The 18,733-nt window shown below is 36.7% G+C and overlaps 4 protein-coding genes across 5 annotated transcripts in view; all 4 read left to right on the top strand.

Moving 5' to 3' along the window:
* The first annotated feature begins 468 nt into the window (after positions 1-468).
* On the top strand, positions 469-4,601 carry LOC105968644 (EH domain-containing protein 1-like). Its single transcript, XM_088812021.1, has 15 exons — positions 469-660; positions 746-825; positions 1,211-1,279; positions 1,361-1,418; positions 1,549-1,604; positions 1,682-1,718; positions 1,792-1,856; positions 2,309-2,422; positions 2,546-2,648; positions 2,735-2,784; positions 2,959-3,087; positions 3,191-3,442; positions 3,535-3,614; positions 3,996-4,122; positions 4,241-4,601. The coding sequence occupies exons 3-15, from the start codon at positions 1,274-1,276 to the stop codon at positions 4,523-4,525; spliced, it is 1,362 nt and encodes a 453-aa protein (XP_088668147.1). The 5' UTR covers positions 469-660; positions 746-825; positions 1,211-1,273; the 3' UTR covers positions 4,526-4,601.
* Positions 4,602-5,454: 853 nt separating this feature from the next.
* Positions 5,455-6,372, top strand: LOC148766095 (uncharacterized). The gene has a single exon (XM_088812490.1). It carries the CDS (start codon positions 5,455-5,457, stop codon positions 6,370-6,372), a length of 918 nt encoding a protein of 305 aa, XP_088668616.1.
* A 5,300-nt stretch (positions 6,373-11,672) lies between these two features.
* Positions 11,673-14,588, top strand: LOC105968645 (hypothetical protein). Its single transcript, XM_088812022.1, has 4 exons — positions 11,673-12,365; positions 12,827-13,276; positions 13,735-14,047; positions 14,128-14,588. Exons 1-4 carry the CDS (start codon positions 11,952-11,954, stop codon positions 14,262-14,264), a joined length of 1,314 nt encoding a protein of 437 aa, XP_088668148.1. The 5' UTR covers positions 11,673-11,951; the 3' UTR covers positions 14,265-14,588.
* A 1,189-nt stretch (positions 14,589-15,777) lies between these two features.
* LOC105968643 (EH domain-containing protein 1) overlaps positions 15,778-18,733 on the top strand; it is a 4,866-nt gene continuing 1,910 nt past the window's right edge. The window contains exons 1-12 of one of the 2 annotated variants that reach the window (XM_012993276.2): positions 15,778-16,101; positions 16,184-16,263; positions 16,677-16,745; positions 16,827-16,884; positions 17,016-17,071; positions 17,149-17,185; positions 17,259-17,323; positions 17,776-17,889; positions 18,013-18,115; positions 18,202-18,251; positions 18,430-18,558; positions 18,663-18,733. The exon at positions 18,663-18,733 is cut by the window's right edge and continues 181 nt beyond it. In XM_012993276.2, the coding sequence (XP_012848730.2) occupies positions 16,017-16,101; positions 16,184-16,263; positions 16,677-16,745; positions 16,827-16,884; positions 17,016-17,071; positions 17,149-17,185; positions 17,259-17,323; positions 17,776-17,889; positions 18,013-18,115; positions 18,202-18,251; positions 18,430-18,558; positions 18,663-18,733 (917 nt within the window). In that variant the 5' untranslated portion in view covers positions 15,778-16,016. The remainder of the gene's footprint in view (positions 16,102-16,183; positions 16,264-16,676; positions 16,746-16,826; positions 16,885-17,015; positions 17,072-17,148; positions 17,186-17,258; positions 17,324-17,775; positions 17,890-18,012; positions 18,116-18,201; positions 18,252-18,429; positions 18,559-18,662) is intronic. The other variant, XM_088812020.1, reaches the window with a different exon arrangement.

Below are 18,733 nucleotides of genomic sequence, written 5' to 3'. Positions count from 1 at the left end.
CAATCCTTCCTTCATGTTTGGGTAATTACAAGCACCCCCTTCAACTTTGAATCTTCTAGATAATGTTGAATATTCTTCAGTTTGTACCCGTTTTAACCCATTCGAGCTCATGTACGGTTAAACAACTTAATCTGAATGATCAAAATAAAAAATGGTCGACTATGAACTGGACTTCAATTAGCTCAAGCATTTCTAGGAGTTGGACCGTCAGAGAATTAATTAAGTCGATAGACCCAATCCCAAAATTCATATTTGAGTCCCAAACTTTAACAAATGGTGGCCAACATTAATTTATTATGTATATTGAATGTTAGTGAAGTCTTTAAAACAAATCATTTTCAGTTATTCACCATTGTTAAACCAAGCCCACCACTCACTTTTCTATCAACTTAAATATTCAGTATTTAAATTCTTTGCTTTATTTTCTCCAGTCTATTCAATAAATAAAATAAATAAGAAATAGGAAATAGTCAAATAGGAGACCAGGCTCAGAGTAGACTTGCCAAACTCAAACACAACAAAAAGACAAAAACTTGTTTTCCAATAGTAACCCAAATATTTGAAAAGAGGATCCGGTGGAGCCAAAAATACCCGATTCGGAATCTCGAGGATGGAGATAGATTCCGCCCCGATTAGGCTGGTTTTCTTTCGCCGATTCAGGTTTTGCCTTGATTTCACGTCACTGTTTTTTTTTTTTTTTTTTTGATTTACTGATTGCAAACCTAGAAAATGCAATCATCTTCAGATGGAGACGGCCGACTCACGGGAGCCGACGCCACCAAATTCTTTTCCTTGTCTAATTTGCCTCGTCAAGATCTCAAACTGGTAACCATCCCCCTTTTTTTTTCAACTTGTTCAATTGGTTTTTTAGTAAATATAGTTTGGGGGAGTTCAAAAATTTACTAGGTTTAGGTTATTATGGAGTTCAATTGTTTGGAATAGATGTGGTCCAATTAGTGCAGAGTGAATGTGCTGATTTCGTACTTTACGTTTATGTGTATATCTAAATCATTTTTTTCGGAGCCATTGTCGAATTAGCTTGTAAACAGATTCGTATTTGTTTGCTCGCTTAATGTTGTTCGAGTGCGGCATATTGGCTTGTTTTATGTTTGTAGGATTTCGAAACTGGATAGAAGCCTTGATTACATCTACTTCAATTTATTTTATCTGTCTTCTAATTTTTCGTTTGCTTTTGTTTCGTTTCGACAAGGTCTGGGCAATTGCTGATTCGAAAAGGCAAGGGTTTCTTGGATTTAAAGAATTCATTACAGCAATGCAGGTTTTGCTCGTTTTTTATCTGTTCTGCGAAAATGATCATTATATTATGATGCTTATCTCTGTTTACCGTTTGGCCATGTAGTTAGTTTCTTTGGCACAAGCTGGGCATGCCCTTACTAGCGATATTTTGAGCTCTGAAGGTTAGTGCTCGACTATCATATGATTTCGCTTATTTTATTTTCGATTTCCTAGTTCGATCTAATTACTTTTAGTATGTTCTATTTTATAATTATGATCGTGAAAATGTTTAATTACATTTGTTATTGGCAGTTGACTTTGAAAACTTGCAAACACCGGCTCTGGATGGTCTGGGTGCGCTTCTCACTGTAAGTTCGTTTTCCTAGTTTATACTTCCGTTAGTTTAGATACCAATTAATGGAGCTGTTTTCTTTCTTTTATGCAGAAGAAAAAGCGTTTATCAAATGAACCCGAACAGAATGGTAAGATGGATAACGTTGTTCAAATTCGAAGCTTAGTATCTTGATATTTGAAGCTGACTTTGATATGATTTAGGTAGTCCTCAAGTTCAATCTTCACTTGCAGCTAGCTGGTTTTCTTCTTCAAAATCTGCAAAGAAGGTATTCCGACATTTTTAGTATCTTGCTTTTGCATTTCCGTTTCATCCTTATATAGTGTCTTATGTGGTTAATCAAACTGTTTCAACAGCATATGAGTAGTTCTCTACTGAGCAATTCCAGCAGTTATACATATTAGTGTACGTTCTACTCCAAAATTTCAACCACCCGAGCTTTATTCCGCTCTCGTTTATTTGGGCTTCTCGCCTTAACCCTGAGTTTTGATTGCACTCTCATATTGAGCTGTTTCCTTTCCTTTTTGTTTTTTTAATGTATAATCATCAAATCACTTCAAGATTTTATGTCCTATTTAAAGATAATTCGCTTCCAAGTTTTAGATCTCAAATTAATTGTGTTGTATTTACGAAAGTTCACTGTCCTCGCATTCCACTTCCTTTTCTTTACTGAATCTTTTAATTCCTGGAATGATCCGTTGTTATTATTTATTGTATTAGATATCTTTGAGCTCTGTCACTTCGATTGTTGATGGATTAAAGAGGCTGTACATTCAGAAGCTGAAGCCCCTGGAAACAACCTATCAGTTTAACGACTTTGTTTCTCCCTCACTGGTAAGTATTCCTTCTTCCGTCAAATCTTTTTTGGTTGCAGTTTTTGCTTCTTTGATATATATAATACTTTAGCTGCTTATGTTTGGGATTGACTTTTTGCAATTACGTATTGTGTGTTGAAAGACCAACAGTGATTTCGATGCTAAACCTATGGTGATGCTACTGGGTCAATATTCAACTGGAAAGACGACATTTATCAAACATTTGCTCAGAACAAGTTATCCAGGTATTTAACAACTCTCGTATTCATCTACCTTCATTTTCTTTGTTTGTAAAATATATTGTTAATTGTTAACCTATTTTGGGTCATAGGTGCTCATATCGGACCAGATCCCACCACAGACAGATTCGTTGTTGTGATGGTATGTTATTGTTATGATTTATTTATCTATAGTACTAATATTTAATTATTAGAGGTAAGTTAGACATAAATCTATATGGTTCTTCTATCTCGTTTTTTTTTTAATATATATTTGGGGCAAGATTGTTAGTTGTTTCATTAATTTTTGCTGATATATATTTATTAATTAATGCAGAATGGACCTGATGAGAGAAGTGTTCCAGGGAACACTATCGCCGTTCAAGCAGATATGCCTTTCAGCGGTCTGACAACATTCGGAAGTGCGTTTTTGTCTAAATTCGAGTGTTCACAAATGCCACATCCCGTGAGAGACAAAACTATACCTTTTCATCGTTTTCTTAAAATAGACAAGACAAATTTCTTAACGGCTCATCTTTTTAATTACTTTTGTTTTTGAATGCCTAAAGCTGCTGGAGCATATTACTTTTGTGGACACTCCTGGAGTTTTGTCTGGTGAAAAGCAAAGAACACAGAGAAGCTACGATTTCACCGGTGTGACATCATGGTTTGCCTCAAAGTGTGATTTGATCCTCCTTCTTTTCGACCCTCACAAACTGGATATAAGCGATGAATTTAAACGAGTAATTGGATCTTTAAGAGGGCACGATGATAAGATACGTGTGGTTTTGAACAAGGCCGACCAAGTTGACACACAACAAGTACGACTTATTTTTGAGACTTTTTCTTGTAACTCATTTTTCAACTTTCAAAACAAAAACTAAGCGTTCTGTGCTAACTTGATTAATTGCAGCTTATGCGTGTGTATGGAGCTTTGATGTGGTCCCTCGGGAAGGTACTAAATACTCCCGAAGTTAATCGTGTTTATATTGGGTAAGCACTCTGCGATTGCTTCATTTTTGTGATTTATTATTGTTGACTTTTTATTAGCTCATATCAAAGAGTAAATGTCAAATTTCCATTATGACCTATAGGTTAAATTTTATTTGGTTATCAAGATAGGATTAGCCAAGATAATATTTAATAATAATTTAACGAAAATCCAATTGTTTTGTTGGACCCCTAAAATGCATGAGAACATAATATTTTCGGATCGACCGAGAAGTTATTGGGTGTACCAAATATCAAACAAATTCCAATTATTAGTTAATCATGGCTAATCTCCCCAACCAAACGACTAGGGGAGATTGCATAATCTTATCTTGGAAAGCAAATGAGATATTCTGTAGTTATGATATATTTTTGTCTTAACAGTTCATTTAATGACAAGCCTATAAACGAGGCTGCAGCGGGTCCTCTTGGTAGAGAGCTGTTTGAGAAAGAACAGGACGATCTTCTCTCCGATTTGAAAGACATTCCAAAAAAGGCCTGTGACCGTCGGGTGAGTATGACATCTTCATAGTCTCATGGAGTTTTTCTAAAAAAAAAAACTCATTGTTTGTTTATCGGCATAGGGAAAACACGGTCTAATTGTTTTGATAATCTTGAATATTGTGCAGATAAACGAATTTGTGAAACGTGCTAGGGCTGCTAAGATTCATGCTTACATCATCAGTCATCTGAAGAAGGAGATGCCTGCAATGATGGGCAAAGCTAAGGCACAACAAAAACTCATCGATAACCTCCCTGATGAATTCGCAAAGGTCTCTCTCCTTCTCTCACACACACACACACACACTCTTTCTCTCTCTCATACTCACAAACACTCTTACACACACTTTCTCTCTCACACACATGTGCGCGCATTAGATTTAAAAAAAGGTATATGTTCTGTCAAACACTAATGAAAATGAGAACAAGTAGTAACTCTCTTTGGATGACTCAAAGTATTTAAATTTAAAATATTGGTATATTATTAAATATTTTTCTTTTTCCGGCAAACACATTATTATTCTATAGACTTTTTCGATTTGAAATTCAAAGTAATAAACTTAATATTAATTAATCAAATAATTAGCTGTGCTGGTGATGACGAGGTGTACACTTTAGGCCAAATCGAAATGAATTTTGAATTGCAACGAAAACGCGTGTCATCTTAGTCATAATTTATAGTAATAATAATCTCACCTCCACCACTAATTATTTGACCAACCCAACTATTTACAACTGTTGATATATAACCTGATGAAATTGATTGTTGTTATAACCACATGGACTCAATCAATAGAATTAGGCATATACATATGCCTTCACGTGATCTTCATATGTATGCCTTGTAGACCCTTGTATTAATACGTGTATTAATTTTAATTAATGACTATCTAAAACATATGCTTCGTGTCATATATGTAATAGGTAATCTCATGTATAAATAGATGTAATCTGGTGAGATGAATAATTACCTTTTATTATCAAACATAATTTCTATACAGAAGCTTTGAGTGGCTATATTCCCTTGTTTTCTTGTATTAATTCTAGTATAGTTTCTTTATATTATATTTTATACTATATTCTACAACACGTTATCAGCACGAGCTTTTGCTCTACAAATTTATAGGTTTGTAAAATTTATCTTTTTGTTGTACTATTTCTACTTATTTTATTTTACGATGGCCGGAATCGAAAAACAAAAATTTCAAATCCTTGATGTTACCGGCAGTAACTTTTTATCCTGTGCTTAGATATCAAATTACACCTCCAAGGGCTAGATCTTGTAAAAGCCTTGGATTGTGTAGATATCAAGGAGGCAAACAGGAAAGATGAGGCAAATGCTATGATTTTTATTCGTCATCATCTTTCCGAGGATTTGAAAGACGAATATATACAACTTGAAAGGCCATCAGAGATATGGCAAAAACTCAAAGAAAGGTTTGATCACACAAAAACTGTGATTCTCCCACAGGCCCAATACAATTGGCAGCATCTAAGGCTGCAGGACTTCAAATCTGTTGCCGACTATAATTCGACACTGTTTAAACTTGAGTCCCGATTAGCCTTGTGTGGAGTTAAAATATCTGAATATGATAAATTGGAAAAAACTTTCTCTACTATGCATGCCTCGAACTTGGTGCTCCAACAGCAATATAGGCAGCGCCAGTTTAAAACATATTCGGAGTTGATCTCTGTACTCCTCACAGCAGAAAAAACAAATGAATTGCTGTTGAAAAATCATGATTTGCGACCATGTGGGTCCCAAGCTGTGCCTGAAGCACATGCTAATCAAAATAGAAATATGGGCCGATTTAGAGGCCGTGGGCGTAGATACTGGCGTGGTGCACGCAGAGGCGGTGGACGTGGTCCCCCTCAAGATGCCCGAAATAATGACCGTGGTGGATATGAATATCCCCGTCGAAATAATACTAATACGGTCTGGCAGAGACAACCATTTCAGGCAAAACGCGATAAAGGCAAGATGCCCGCGGAAAGAATTCCAGATAATATGTGTATTAGATGTGGTATGACTGGACACTGGGCTAAAGTTTGTAGAACCGCCCAACATCTGGTAAATCTGTACCAGGATTCAAAAAGAGACAAAGGAAAAAATGTCCAGGCAAATGTAACTGAGGCAGAAATGCCACTTGCTGTTCTTGAAGCCAGCACATCTGGGAGCATGCTTGATCAAGATCCTGCTCAAGATAGAGCCTCTCTTGAGTTATCAGATTTCTTTACAGATCTTGATCCTCTTGTGTAAATTGTCAAATGAGCATCTCTTTTGGGTTGTTTTGTACTCACTATGTATACTTTGTATATATCTCTCTCGGATGATATAGTACCCGAGATTGAGCTAGTTTGTCTTTTGATGTATCCATGTACATATCTCCCTTGGAAGTTATGTTCCCGAGGTCGAGCTGATATTTTGATTATGTATAAAATTATGAGTTTGTTATTATATCATTTACAAACTATACTACGATTCAATATTAATTTTATGTTACTTAATTCAGACAAACATGGAGAACGTCGACAAAAGAGAAAATTGCCTACTCGATAGTGCAACTACACACTCAATATTCAATAATAAAATATATTTCTCGAGTGTGACATTGTGCAAGGCACAAGTTAAAACCATAGCAGGTTCCGTGGAAATAATAGATGGTTCCGGGAACGCAACAATTGTGTTGCCTAATGGTACCACTTTGCATATTGAAAATGCATTGATATCAGGTAGATCAAATAAGAATCTACTGAGTTTTAAAGATGTGAGACGTAATGGATATCATTTAGAGACACTGGTTGAAAATACCGTGGAGTGTCTCTGCATCACATCATATGTTATGGACAAAAGAATTGTTCATGAAAAACTCGAAGCGACAGCTTCTGGAGTGTATTGTTTCCAAATTAGAGCTTTCGAATCCTATGTCACTATGCCATGGAAACTTGTTAATCCCAATATACACGGATTATGGCATGATCGACTGGGTCACCCAGGAACGACTATGATGCGTAGGATTGTACAACATACTAAGGGACATCCATTAAAAGATACAAAGATCTTAATGTCCAATGAATATTTCTGCGAATCATGTTCACAAGGAAAGCTCATTATAAAACCTTCCATCGAAAAGGTCGGTTATGAATCCCCATCGTTTTTACAACGTATTCATGGTGATATTTGTGGACCAATACACCCTGCAAGTGGGCCATTTAGATATTTTATGGTTTTGGTGGACGCATCTTGTAGATGGTCCCACGTATGCTTATTATCTACGCGAAATGTTGCATTTGCGCGTTTGCTTGCACAAATTATTAAACTCCGAGCACATTTCCCTGAGTATCCCATTAGAAATATAAGAATGGATAATGCCGGAGAATTTACATCAAAAACTTTTGATGAGTATTGTGCAGCACTGGGAATAAATGTCGAGCACCCAGTAGCGTACGTTCACACTCAAAATGGACTGGCGGAATTTCTGATTAAACACGTCCAAATAATTGCTCGTACTTTGCTGATGAGATCTAAACTCACTAGTGCAGCATGGGGCCATGCAATATTGCATGCATCAACACTGATTAAATTACGCCCCACTGCTTATCATATGCATTCCCCAATGCAATTGGCATTAGGTTTTGAGCCCGATATTTCACACCTTCGCACATTTGGTTGCGCGGTACAAGTGTCAATTCCTCCTCATCAGAGGACTAAAATGGGTCCCCAACGCCGACTTGGCATATACGTTGGGTTTGATTCACCGTCGATCGTTAGGTTCTTGGAACCAATGACGGGTGATTTATTTACCGCTAGATTTGCGGATTGTCATTTTGATGAGACATTATTTATACCGATTGGTAAGGATATTCAGAATATCCGTGATAATGATAAACCAAAACCAATCGAGAATCTCACATGGTGTGAGCAACATTTATCTCATCTCGACCCACGTACCTCTGAATGTGAAAATGAGATCCATAGAATCATTCATTTACAAAATATTGCCAATAGATTTCCTAATGCATTTAATGATGCCAGTAAAGTCACGAAGTCTTATATTCCAGCTGTGAATGTGCCAGCTAGGATCGCTGTTCCTGAAGAACATGCGAAAATGAATGATGATCCCCCACGACAAAAACGGGGTAGACCTATTGGATCAAAGGACGTTGTTCCTAGAAAAAGAAAGGGGAAAATCAATGAACCCTCAAATGAGGCGATTCCTAGTGAGAATGCTCCAGATGAATCTGTTGAGCCTAATATCGAAAAAGCGATATCAAATCCCGGGAATACCGAGAATCCCATAAGTTATTGCAATGAAATATGGGATATAAATGAGATAATCATCGATAATATTTTTGCATTCTCAGTTGCACAAGAAATTATGTACGATGATTATGATAGTGAATCGCGTTCCATAATGGAATGCCGCCAAAGAAATGATTGGCCTATGTGGGAGGAAGCAATAAAATCTGAACTGGCTTCCCTAGAAAAACGGAAAGTATTCGGGCAAATCGTTCAAATTCCGGATAATGTAAAGCCCGTTGGGTATAAATGGGTATTTGTCCGTAAGAGAAACGAGAACAATGAAATTGTACGATATAAAGCCCGCCTTGTAGCTCAAGGCTTTTCCCAGCGGCCTGGGATTGATTATGATGAGACGTATTCACCAGTGATGGATACGATCACTTTTCGTTTCCTTATAAATATGGTCGTCCAAGAGGGACTGGATATGCGTCTAATGGACGTTGTAACAGCCTATCTATATGGTTCACTAGATTCTGATATTTATATGAAAATTCCCGATGGATATAAAATGTCAAACTCTGGCGCTCCTCGTGAGCTGCACTCAATTAAATTGCAAAGATCATTGTATGGTCTAAAGCAATCTGGTCGCATGTGGTATCATAGATTGAGTGAATACCTTATCAGGGAAGGTTATAAAAATGATCCTATTTTCCCATGCGTTTTTATTAAACGATCAGAAACCGGATTTGCTATTATTGCGGTTTATGTAGATGACATGAACCTCATTGGCACTCCTGAATAGTTAGCCAATGCTGCTGAATATTTAAAGAAAGAGTTTGAGGTCAAGGACCTTGGAAAAACCAAACTCTGTCTTGGTATTGAGCTTGAGCATAAAAATAACGGCATACTTATACACCAATCTGCATATACTAAACGAGTGCTCAGAAAGTTTAATATGGAAAATTCTAATCCATTGAGCACCCCTATGGTTGTGCGCAATTTAGATCCTGAAAAGGATCCGTTCCGACCTAAAGAATTTAATGAAGAGATACTTGGCCCAGAAGTGCCGTATCTTAATGCTATCGGAGCGTTAATGTATCTAGCACAATGCACTTGACCTGATATCGCTTTTGCGGTAAATGTGCTTGCGCGGTACAGTTCTGAGCCTACCCGGAGACACTGGAATGGTGTTAAACATATTTTTAGATATCTTCGTGGCACTGCAGATTTGGGATTATTTTATTCAAAGAATGCAACTAACCAAGGGTTAGTTGGTTATGCCGATGCGGGATATAGATCTGATCCCCACAAAGCTCGTTCACAAACTGGATATTTGTTTTGTTATAATGGTGCAGGTATATCTTGGCGATCTACCAAAACAAACATTAGTGGCCACCTCATCAAATCATTCAGAAATAATAGCTCTTTATGAGGCAGGCAGAGAATGTGTTTGGCTAAGATCGGTTATATCGCATATACGAAATTCCTGCAAATTACATCCAGTTACAAACACGCCCACAATCATTTACGAAGACAATGTTGCTTGTATAGCGCAAACAAGGGGCGGATACATAAAAGGTGATAGGACCAAACATATATCACCAAAGTTCTTCCACACACATGAGCTTCAGAAGAATGGAGAGATCGATGTTCGACAAGTTGGCTCATGCGACAATCTTGCTGATTTGTTTACAAAGTCCTTGCCTACTTCTACATTTGAGAAATTGGTATATAACATTGGTATGAGAAGAGCCAATGTGACTCAAGACTAAGAGTCCATCCTGGGACTTATACTGCTCATTTCAGGAGAAGCCATGATGTGCTACACTCTTTTTCCCTTATGACTGGTTTTGTCCCATTGGGTTTTCCAGCAAAGGTTTTTAACGAGGTAGCCTATACACATGACGTTGATTTGAAGGAAATGATGTTTCGTCCAAGGAGGAGTGTTATAACCACATGGACTCAACCAATAGAATTAGGCTGCCTTGACGTGATCTTCATATGTATGCCTTGTAGACCCTTGTATTAATACGTGTATTAATTTTAATTAATGACTATCTAAAACATATGCTTCGTGTCATATATGTAATAGGTAATCTCATGTATAAATAGATGTAATCTGGTGAGATGAATAATTACCTTTTATTATCAAACATAATTTCTATACAGAAGCTTTGAGTGGCTATATTCCCTTGTTTTCTTGTATTAATTCTAGTATAGTTTCTTTATATTATATTTTATACTATATTCTACAACAATTGTATAATTTATTTTATATAAATAATTTTTTGTTGAATTTTGAAGTTTGTTTTATTGTGGGAATACAATAACGAAATAATTGGACGTGTCATGTCGGAGCCGTAATTGCTTTGATTCAAATGCGAACAGTACACGTTGCCGGTTGCACATATGTGGTCCCCACCCGCCGACGACTACTAAATGGTAATTGCACTTTTACTCCTTAAATATATAGGTATTTAGACATAATGAACCATCAATATACATCTTATTTTGGAAAATTGCCAAAAACACATGATTTAAATTTTTTATAACCCAAAAAGTCCCACGAAATATTCCTCTATGTTAAGAATCCCAAAATTTCAATATCAATGATAACATTGCCCGAATGATAAAATTTAAATTTAATCATTTAAAAGTTTGGTATTTTGAATTTGAAATTTCTTAGATTGAATAATTGTTTTAAGGATTTTTATTGAGATAATAGTTAGTAATTATAGTTTTTTGGTATTTTTCCTTTCTTTCTTTTCGGAACTCCACACACATCTTGCACGCACAATTAATTGGTATGCTCCCCTTGCCAACAAGCCAACGGTCATTAGACCAAGCTTGTCACAAATGATTAGCATAGTTTAATTTATATTTTTTGTATGCTAACTATTATACGTGTAGATTTTTCCTTTATAGGTGCACAATTGTCTGCAGATTTCTTCGTTACAAGAAATAAAAAACTAAATAATAATAATTGTAATTTTTCTTATATATTTTAATTTTCATAATATGGTATGATTTTTTTTTTGGTAAGAATAATATGATATGATTTAATCTATAGTTCTATACCACTAATAAAAATACATTTATTACCAAATCAATCACGACCACTTCACCTTCATAATAAACCACATATAATATAGTATTATTCTTTGGTGCTACCAATCAATGTCACACTTATTTTCAGTCGGATCTGAGGCAGTAGCAGTGTATAAACATACAAAAAAAATTAAATAATACATACCATCATATTTATTACTCCATATTCTATAGTTATTTAATTTAATATTTTAATATTTTTCAAAATTGAAGATTATTATGACACCGGTTTTATGACTTTATCCCATCGCAGAGTAAAAGTGAGGAATAAGATCCGCCACACGGCACAATCCCATTGGTTGTTGAACAGTTTTTAATCATTAAAAAAAAAAAAAAAAAAGGCTGAACAAATATTTCCGTGCTGGATAGTAATTCATATAAAATCGACCATGATATAAGATTTCAATTCAGACCCACCACCAGAATCATTTCTGAATTCAGCCGAAATCATCAGGTAAAAAATTGATGATCGTAGATTGGTGGCGGCGATGGCGGACGAAGAAACCCTGATCAGCAGCAGTCAGACGAAGAACAGAAGCTTCGCCCGGTGCGCCTCCCACTCCCACGACGAGCTCCAAGGATTCCGCACGTGGCTGAAATGGCTCTGCGTCGATCAGTCCACCCACTGGAGCGCCTGCCTCTCCTGGTTCGTTTTCTTCGCCCTCGCCATTGTGGTTCCGGCGGTCTCGCATTTCGTCCTCACCTGCGGCGCCGATTGCGACAGCTTCCACAGCAGGCCGTACGACGCCGTCGCGCAGCTCTCCCTCAGCGGCATCGCCGCCTTGTCCTTCATTTGTCTCTCCACCTTCGTCCGGAGGTACGGCCTCCGGCGGTTCCTCTTCTTCGATAAGCTCCGCGATGAGAGCGAGACCGTTAGGAATGGTTATACCCAACAATTCAATGTACGTTTTCTCATTAGATTTCACTCCCTCTTACTGTTTGTCAAAATGCCAAAGAGAGAAAAACAAAACAAAAAAGGTTAGGATTGTCTTATTGTTAATTCTGACTTTTATTCTTGATTCCCCAAATTGATTCTCTGTTAAGCAATTCTGTAGACTCGTTGCTTAGTCAGTTAGTCTACCTAAATTACACTATATCCATTACTATAGAAGATTGATTACATGCAGCACTTGCACAGTAATACCAGTAATTACAGATCTAATAAACAGAGAATTATAGTTGCCGATTTGAAGTTTTGAGTACATTTAAGCATACCGAACCCTCGATCCAATTCCTTTACCATCAATTGCAATGTCTAGAAACTAGACAGGACAGCAATTTTTATGTAACAACCAGCTAGTTCTTATTTCTTTATATGCTTGTTACATACAATGAAAGTAGACTATCTTCTTTGCACGCTCAGAGATCGCTGAAGATCTTATTCGTATTCGTGCTCCCCTGTTTTGCCGCCGAGAGTGCGTACAAGATATGGTGGTACACATCCGGAGGAACACGAATCGCCTTCTTGGGGAACGCAGTAGTGAGCAACACCGTTGCTTGTGTGCTCGAGCTATGCTCGTGGTTTTACAGATCGATGGTTTTTTTCCTTGTCTGTGTTCTCTTCCGCCTTCTGTGCTATCTCCAGATTCTCCGCATGCAAGATTTTGCACTGGTTTTCCAGGTCAACTCCGATGTTGAAACAGTGTTGAGAGAACACCTCAGAATCAGAAGGCATTTAAGGATCATAAGCCATAGGTACAGAGCTTTCATACTGTGTGCGTTGTTCTTCATCACAGCAAGCCAATTCTCGTCTCTTCTTATGACCACACGCCCCAATGCTGATGTCAATCTTTACCACAGCGGAGAACTAGCGGTATATAATCTGTCTTAACATTTTTTTAATGAATATGTTTGTCTTGAGTAGGTAGGGCCGTAGGGGTAGGAATTGGAATGAATTTCCAATTTCTGCCAATTTTGAAACAATATTTTTCATTCCGATTTTTTCTGGATCGGAATTCCGTTTTTCTCTCTCGAAATTACACTTATAACATTGATATTATTATGCATTTGATAATTTAGGTGACCAAAAAATTGTACTTTTCTGAATTCCGCCGATACCGATCCAAAAATTTCCGATTTTGGAACGAGTTTTTCCATTCCAATTTATGAAATTCGGATTTCCGATTTTTTTGGAACAAAATTGGAATTAGTTTTCCACTTCCGAACAAAATTGGAATATTTCCGAAAGTGCTAAATCCTATACGTTCCGTCCGATTTCAAGACTCTTGAGATGTTGATGATTAATAATTTTTCTATTATTATGAACAACAGGTTTGCTCTGTTAGCCTTGTGGCGGGACTATTGATTCTGCTGCGAAGTGCCGCTAGAATCACCCACAAGGCACAGGCTGTGACGTGCCTTGCCTCCAAGTGGCACGTCTGTGCCACAATCGATTCGTTCGACACCACCGAGACTGAAACTCCAGTTACTCGAATGGTGGAGGAGCGCATGTTCAGTGCAACCTGTTCGGAGGGTTCTTTTGATCTGGACGATGTTGGTGATGAAGAAGATGAACTCGATAACTCTAAGTTTGTTCCTATGTATACCCACAGCACAATCTCGTTTCAGAAAAGACAAGCATTGGGTAAGTTTTATACGCTTCAAAATGATTGTTCTAAATTTTTTTAGATGCTTGATGTATTATGAATTTTTTTCTTTTTGCAGTGACGTATTTTGAGAACAATAGAGCTGGAATTACGGTGTACGGGTTCATGCTGGACCGAAGTTCTCTTCACACCATATTCGGGATCGAGTTATCGCTGGTTTTGTGGCTGCTTGGGAAGACAATAGGCATATCTTGAATTAGCGAATTGGAACTTGTTTGTTTGTTTGTCCGAGGTTTGCTTTATCTGATTTTGATGTCTGAAAATCCACCATTGGTTGTGCTTGTGCATGGATCAGCGAAGAATATGCTGAGCATGTAGAGAGGAGCAGCAATTTATTTATTATTGTTATTTAGTTTTTGTATATGTTTTCATATTTTTATTTTTGATTTTTTTGGGTTTTTGCTCCTCTTAGAAAGAGTGATGATTACTGATGTATATACATACACTTATACAAGTCTTTACTTTTTTCCCCAGGATATACTGGTTCATGTAATGAATCGATAGTACTTGGACAGTACATACGTACAATTTTATGTAAGTATTTATAATGCATACATAATGTTATTTAAAAAATAAAAATTGAATCTTTATATATACTTTGTCAATCGAAATATCTTTTGTTGGTTGCAATTTGTTTTCAGCCTTTCACATCAAAAAGCTGTTCTAGAGCCCCACAATTTAGGACAGGTTGGTGCTGAAAAAAAACACCATGTCACTTGATTTATGTCTAGAACAATTCATTTTTACTACTTTTTAAATAATTATGGTGTGCAAGCTTTGACCCGAGTTAAATATGGGATGAATGCTCTTGCGCACTCATACAATAAAGAAGATAATTAGAAATAGAGGGAAATAGATACACAAACAGAAATAGTTCAAAGTTAATAATGTTTCCTGAACGGCTTAGTTCCCTATTGTTGATGTCCATTTCAGAATCTAAGAAGATGACAACTCCAATTGGAAATCAGTACCAAGCCACAACCATTCAAATCCTAAAACCCTAGATCTACTCCAATGCTCATACTGATCAGTAGATTCACCAACACAACCAGTTAAAAGTGCACACTCTGTAAACTCCAGTTTTCTCTCATTGAGAAACTCAATCACTCATATAAGAAGGAAATTTAAAGGAGAAAATTCAAAGATGCATATAGATAAGTGTTATCTCTGTCTCTTTCTCTAAAGGCATTATAAATAAACACATAATCGATGGTAGTAGACAACAAATCTGCTCTCAAGTCAAAGTTAACCATGTACGGTGTAGACTCTATAAAGAGTTGGCGAAAAAAGACAAGCTGATAACGGAAGTGTTGTTCATAGATAGATGGAGAAATGAGGAGAGATAAGCTGTGCATTCAAAACTATAAGTAGAATTGAGAGGAGATAGTTAAGTATGAGATAGCGAACGTCCATCATTAAACAAAGTAATCTGGACGGTCAAAACAAAAAATGGTCGATTACGGACTGGACTTCGGTTAGCTCGAGCATGCATTTCTAGTCAGAGAATTAATTAAGTCGATAGACCCAATCCCAAAATTCATATTTGAGTCCCAAACTTTAACAAATGGTGGCCAACATTAATTTATTATGTATATTGAATGTTAGTGAAGTCTTTAAAACAAATCATTTTCAGTTATTCACCATTGTTAAACCAAGCCCACCACTCACAACTTAAATATTCGGTATTTAAATTCTTTACTTTATTTCCAGTCTATTCAATAAAATAAATAAGACATAGGAAATAGTCAAATAGGAGACCAGGCTCAGAGTAGACTCACTTGCCAAACTCAAACACAAAAACGTCGTCGTTTCGACGCGCGGTACGTCGGCGAAGGCCCCCCAACAAAAAGACAAAAACTTGTTTTCCCCCGGAATGACAGATAGATAATCCCACCACCCGTATACAGAACCCAAATATTTGAAAAGAGGATCCGGTGGAGCCAAAAAATGGAGATAGATTCCGCCCCGATTAGTCGGTGCTCCAAGGAGCACCAGAAGATCTACCAGGACTGGTTTTCTTTCGCCGATTCAGGTTTGTTTTCACGTCTTTTTTTTTTTTTTTTTTTTTTTTTTGATTTACTGATTGCAAACCTAGAAAATGCAATAATCTTCAGATGGAGATGGCCGACTCACGGGAGCTGACGCCACCAAATTCTTTTCCTTGTCTAATTTGCCTCGTCAAGATCTCAAACTGGTAACCACCCCCTTTTTTTTTCAACTTGTTCAATTGGTTTTTTAGTTAATATATTTGGGGGGAGTTCAAACTTTTACTGAGTTAAATTGTTTGGAATAGATGTGATTCAGTTGGTGGATAGTGAATGTGGCTGATTTCGTAGCCAATACGACGGCACTTTACGTTTATGTGTATGTATAGTTCATTTATTTGCCCGATATGCACTGTGTAGTGATGGGGATCTTGCTATTGTCGAATTAGCTTGTAAACAGATTCGTATTTGTTTTCTCGTTTAATGTTGTCCGGGTGTTGCATGTTTGCTTGTTTTTATGTTTGTAGGATCTTGAAACTGGATATAAGCCTCGATTACATCTACTTCAATTTACTTTACCGGTCTTCTAATTTTTCTTTCGCTTTTGTTTCGTTTCGACAAGGTCTGGGCAATTGCTGATTCGAAAAGGCAAGGGTTTCTTGGATTTAAAGAATTCATTACAGCAATGCAGGTTTTGCTCGTTTTTTATCTGTTCTGCGAAAATGATCATTATATTATGATGCTTATCTCTGTTTACCGTTTGGCCATGTAGTTAGTTTCTTTGGCACAAGCTGGGCATGCCCTTACTAGCGATATTTTGAGCTCTGAAGGTTAGTGCTCGACTATCATATGATTTTGCTTCTTTTATTTTTTCAATTTCCTTGTTAGATCTAATTACTTTAGTATGTTCTATTTTATAATTATGATCGTGAAAATGTTTAATTACATTTATTATTGGCAGTTGACTTTGAAAACTTGCAAACACCGGCTCTGGATGGTCTGGGTGCGCTTCTCACTGTAAGTTCGTTTTCCTAGTTTATACTTCCGTTAGTTTAGATACCAATTAATGGAGCTCTTTTCTTTCTTTTATGCAGAAGAAAAAGCGTTTATCAAATGAACCCGAACAGAATGGTAAGATGGATAACGTTGTTCAAATTCGAAGCTTAGTATCTTGATATTTGAAGCTGACTTTGATATGATTTAGGCAGTCCTCAAGTTCAATCTTCACTTGCAGCTAGCTGGTTTTCTTCTTCAAAATCTGCAAAGAAGGTATTCCGACATTTTTAGTATCTTGCTTTTGCATTTCCGTTTCATCCTTACACAGTGTCTTATGTGGTTAATCAAACCGTTTCAACAGCATATGAGTAGTTCTCTACGGAGCAATTCCAGCAGTTATACATATTAGTCTACGTTCTACTCCAAAATTTCAACCACCCGAGCTTTATTCCGCTTTCGTTTATTTGGGATTCTCGCCTTAACCTTGAGTTTTGATTGCACTTTCATATTGAGCTGTTCCCTTTCCTTTTTGTTTTTTTAATGTATAATCATCAAATCACTTCAAGATTTTATGTCCTATTTAAAGATAATTAGATTCCAAGTTTTAGATCTCAAATTAATTGTGTTGTATTTACGAAAGTTCACTGTCCTCGCTTTCCACTTCCTTTTCTTTATTGAATCTTTTAAGTCCTGGAATGAACCGTTGTTATTATTTATTATATTAGGTATCTTTGAGCTCTGTCACTTCGATTGTCGATGGATTAAAGAGGCTGTACATTCAGAAGCTGAAGCCCCTGGAAACAACCTATCAGTTTAACGACTTTGTTTCTCCCTCACTGGTAAGTATTCCTTCTTCCGTCAAATCTTTTTTGGTTGCAGTTTTTGCTTCTTTGATATATATAATATTTTAGCTGCTTATGTTTGGGATTGACTTTCTGCAATTACGTATTGTGTGTTGAAAGACCAACAGTGATTTCGATGCTAAACCTATGGTGATGCTACTGGGTCAATATTCAACTGGAAAGACGACATTTATCAAACATTTGCTCAGAACAAGTTATCCAGGTATTTAGCAACTCTCGTATTCATCTACCTTCATTTTCTTTGTTTGTAAAATATATCGTTAATTGTTAACCTATTTTGCGTCATAGGTGCTCATATCGGACCAGAGCCTACCACAGACAGATTTGTTGTTGTCATGGTATGTTATTGTTATGTTTTATTTTTTTTTAAATAATACTAATATTTAATTTTTAGAGGTAAGTGTTACACATAGTTCTATATGGTTCTTCGATCTCGTTTTTTAATGTATTTGGGGCAAGATTGTTAGTTGTTACATTAATTTGTGCTGATAGATATATATTAATTAATTAATGCAGAATGGACCTGATGAAAGAAGTGTTCCAGGCAACACTATTGCCGTTCAAGCAGATATGCCTTTCAGCGGTCTGACAACATTCGGAAGTGCGTTTTTGTCTAAATTCGAGTGTTCACAAATGCCACATCCTGTGAGAGACAAAACTTTACCTTTTCATCGTTTTCTTAAAATAGGCAAGACAAATTTCTTGACGGCTCATTCTTTTAAATTACTTTTGTTTTTAAATGCCTAAAGCTGCTGGAGCATATTACTTTTGTGGACACTCCTGGAGTTTTATCTGGTGAAAAGCAACGAACACAGAGAAG

Source organism: Erythranthe guttata, chromosome 13 (assembly GCF_056151865.1).
Source record: "Erythranthe guttata isolate IM_541 chromosome 13, IM_541, whole genome shotgun sequence".
NCBI classification, from domain to species: domain Eukaryota; kingdom Viridiplantae; phylum Streptophyta; class Magnoliopsida; order Lamiales; family Phrymaceae; genus Erythranthe; species Erythranthe guttata.
The sequence above is the reverse complement of the archived record's forward strand: the minus strand, read 5'-3'. Positions and strand labels throughout refer to the sequence as shown.

What these genes read in the sequence shown, in the direction of transcription:
- LOC105968645 (XM_088812022.1), top strand. Translation starts at nt 11,952, where the DNA reads ATGGCGGACGAAGAAACCCTGATCAGCAGCAGTCAGACGAAGAACAGA. An exon ending in GTTATACCCAACAATTCAAT is followed by an intron (nt 12,366 to 12,826) that starts GTACGTTTTCTC and finishes TTGCACGCTCAG; the next exon opens with AGATCGCTGAAGATCTTATT. An exon ending in ACCACAGCGGAGAACTAGCG is followed by an intron (nt 13,277 to 13,734) that starts GTATATAATCTG and finishes TATGAACAACAG; the next exon opens with GTTTGCTCTGTTAGCCTTGT.
- LOC148766095 (XM_088812490.1), top strand. Translation starts at nt 5,455, where the DNA reads ATGATTTTTATTCGTCATCATCTTTCCGAGGATTTGAAAGACGAATAT.
- LOC105968644 (XM_088812021.1), top strand. An exon ending in CTTCAAAATCTGCAAAGAAG is followed by an intron (nt 1,857 to 2,308) that starts GTATTCCGACAT and finishes TTATTGTATTAG; the next exon opens with ATATCTTTGAGCTCTGTCAC. An exon ending in GCTCAGAACAAGTTATCCAG is followed by an intron (nt 2,649 to 2,734) that starts GTATTTAACAAC and finishes TTTGGGTCATAG; the next exon opens with GTGCTCATATCGGACCAGAT.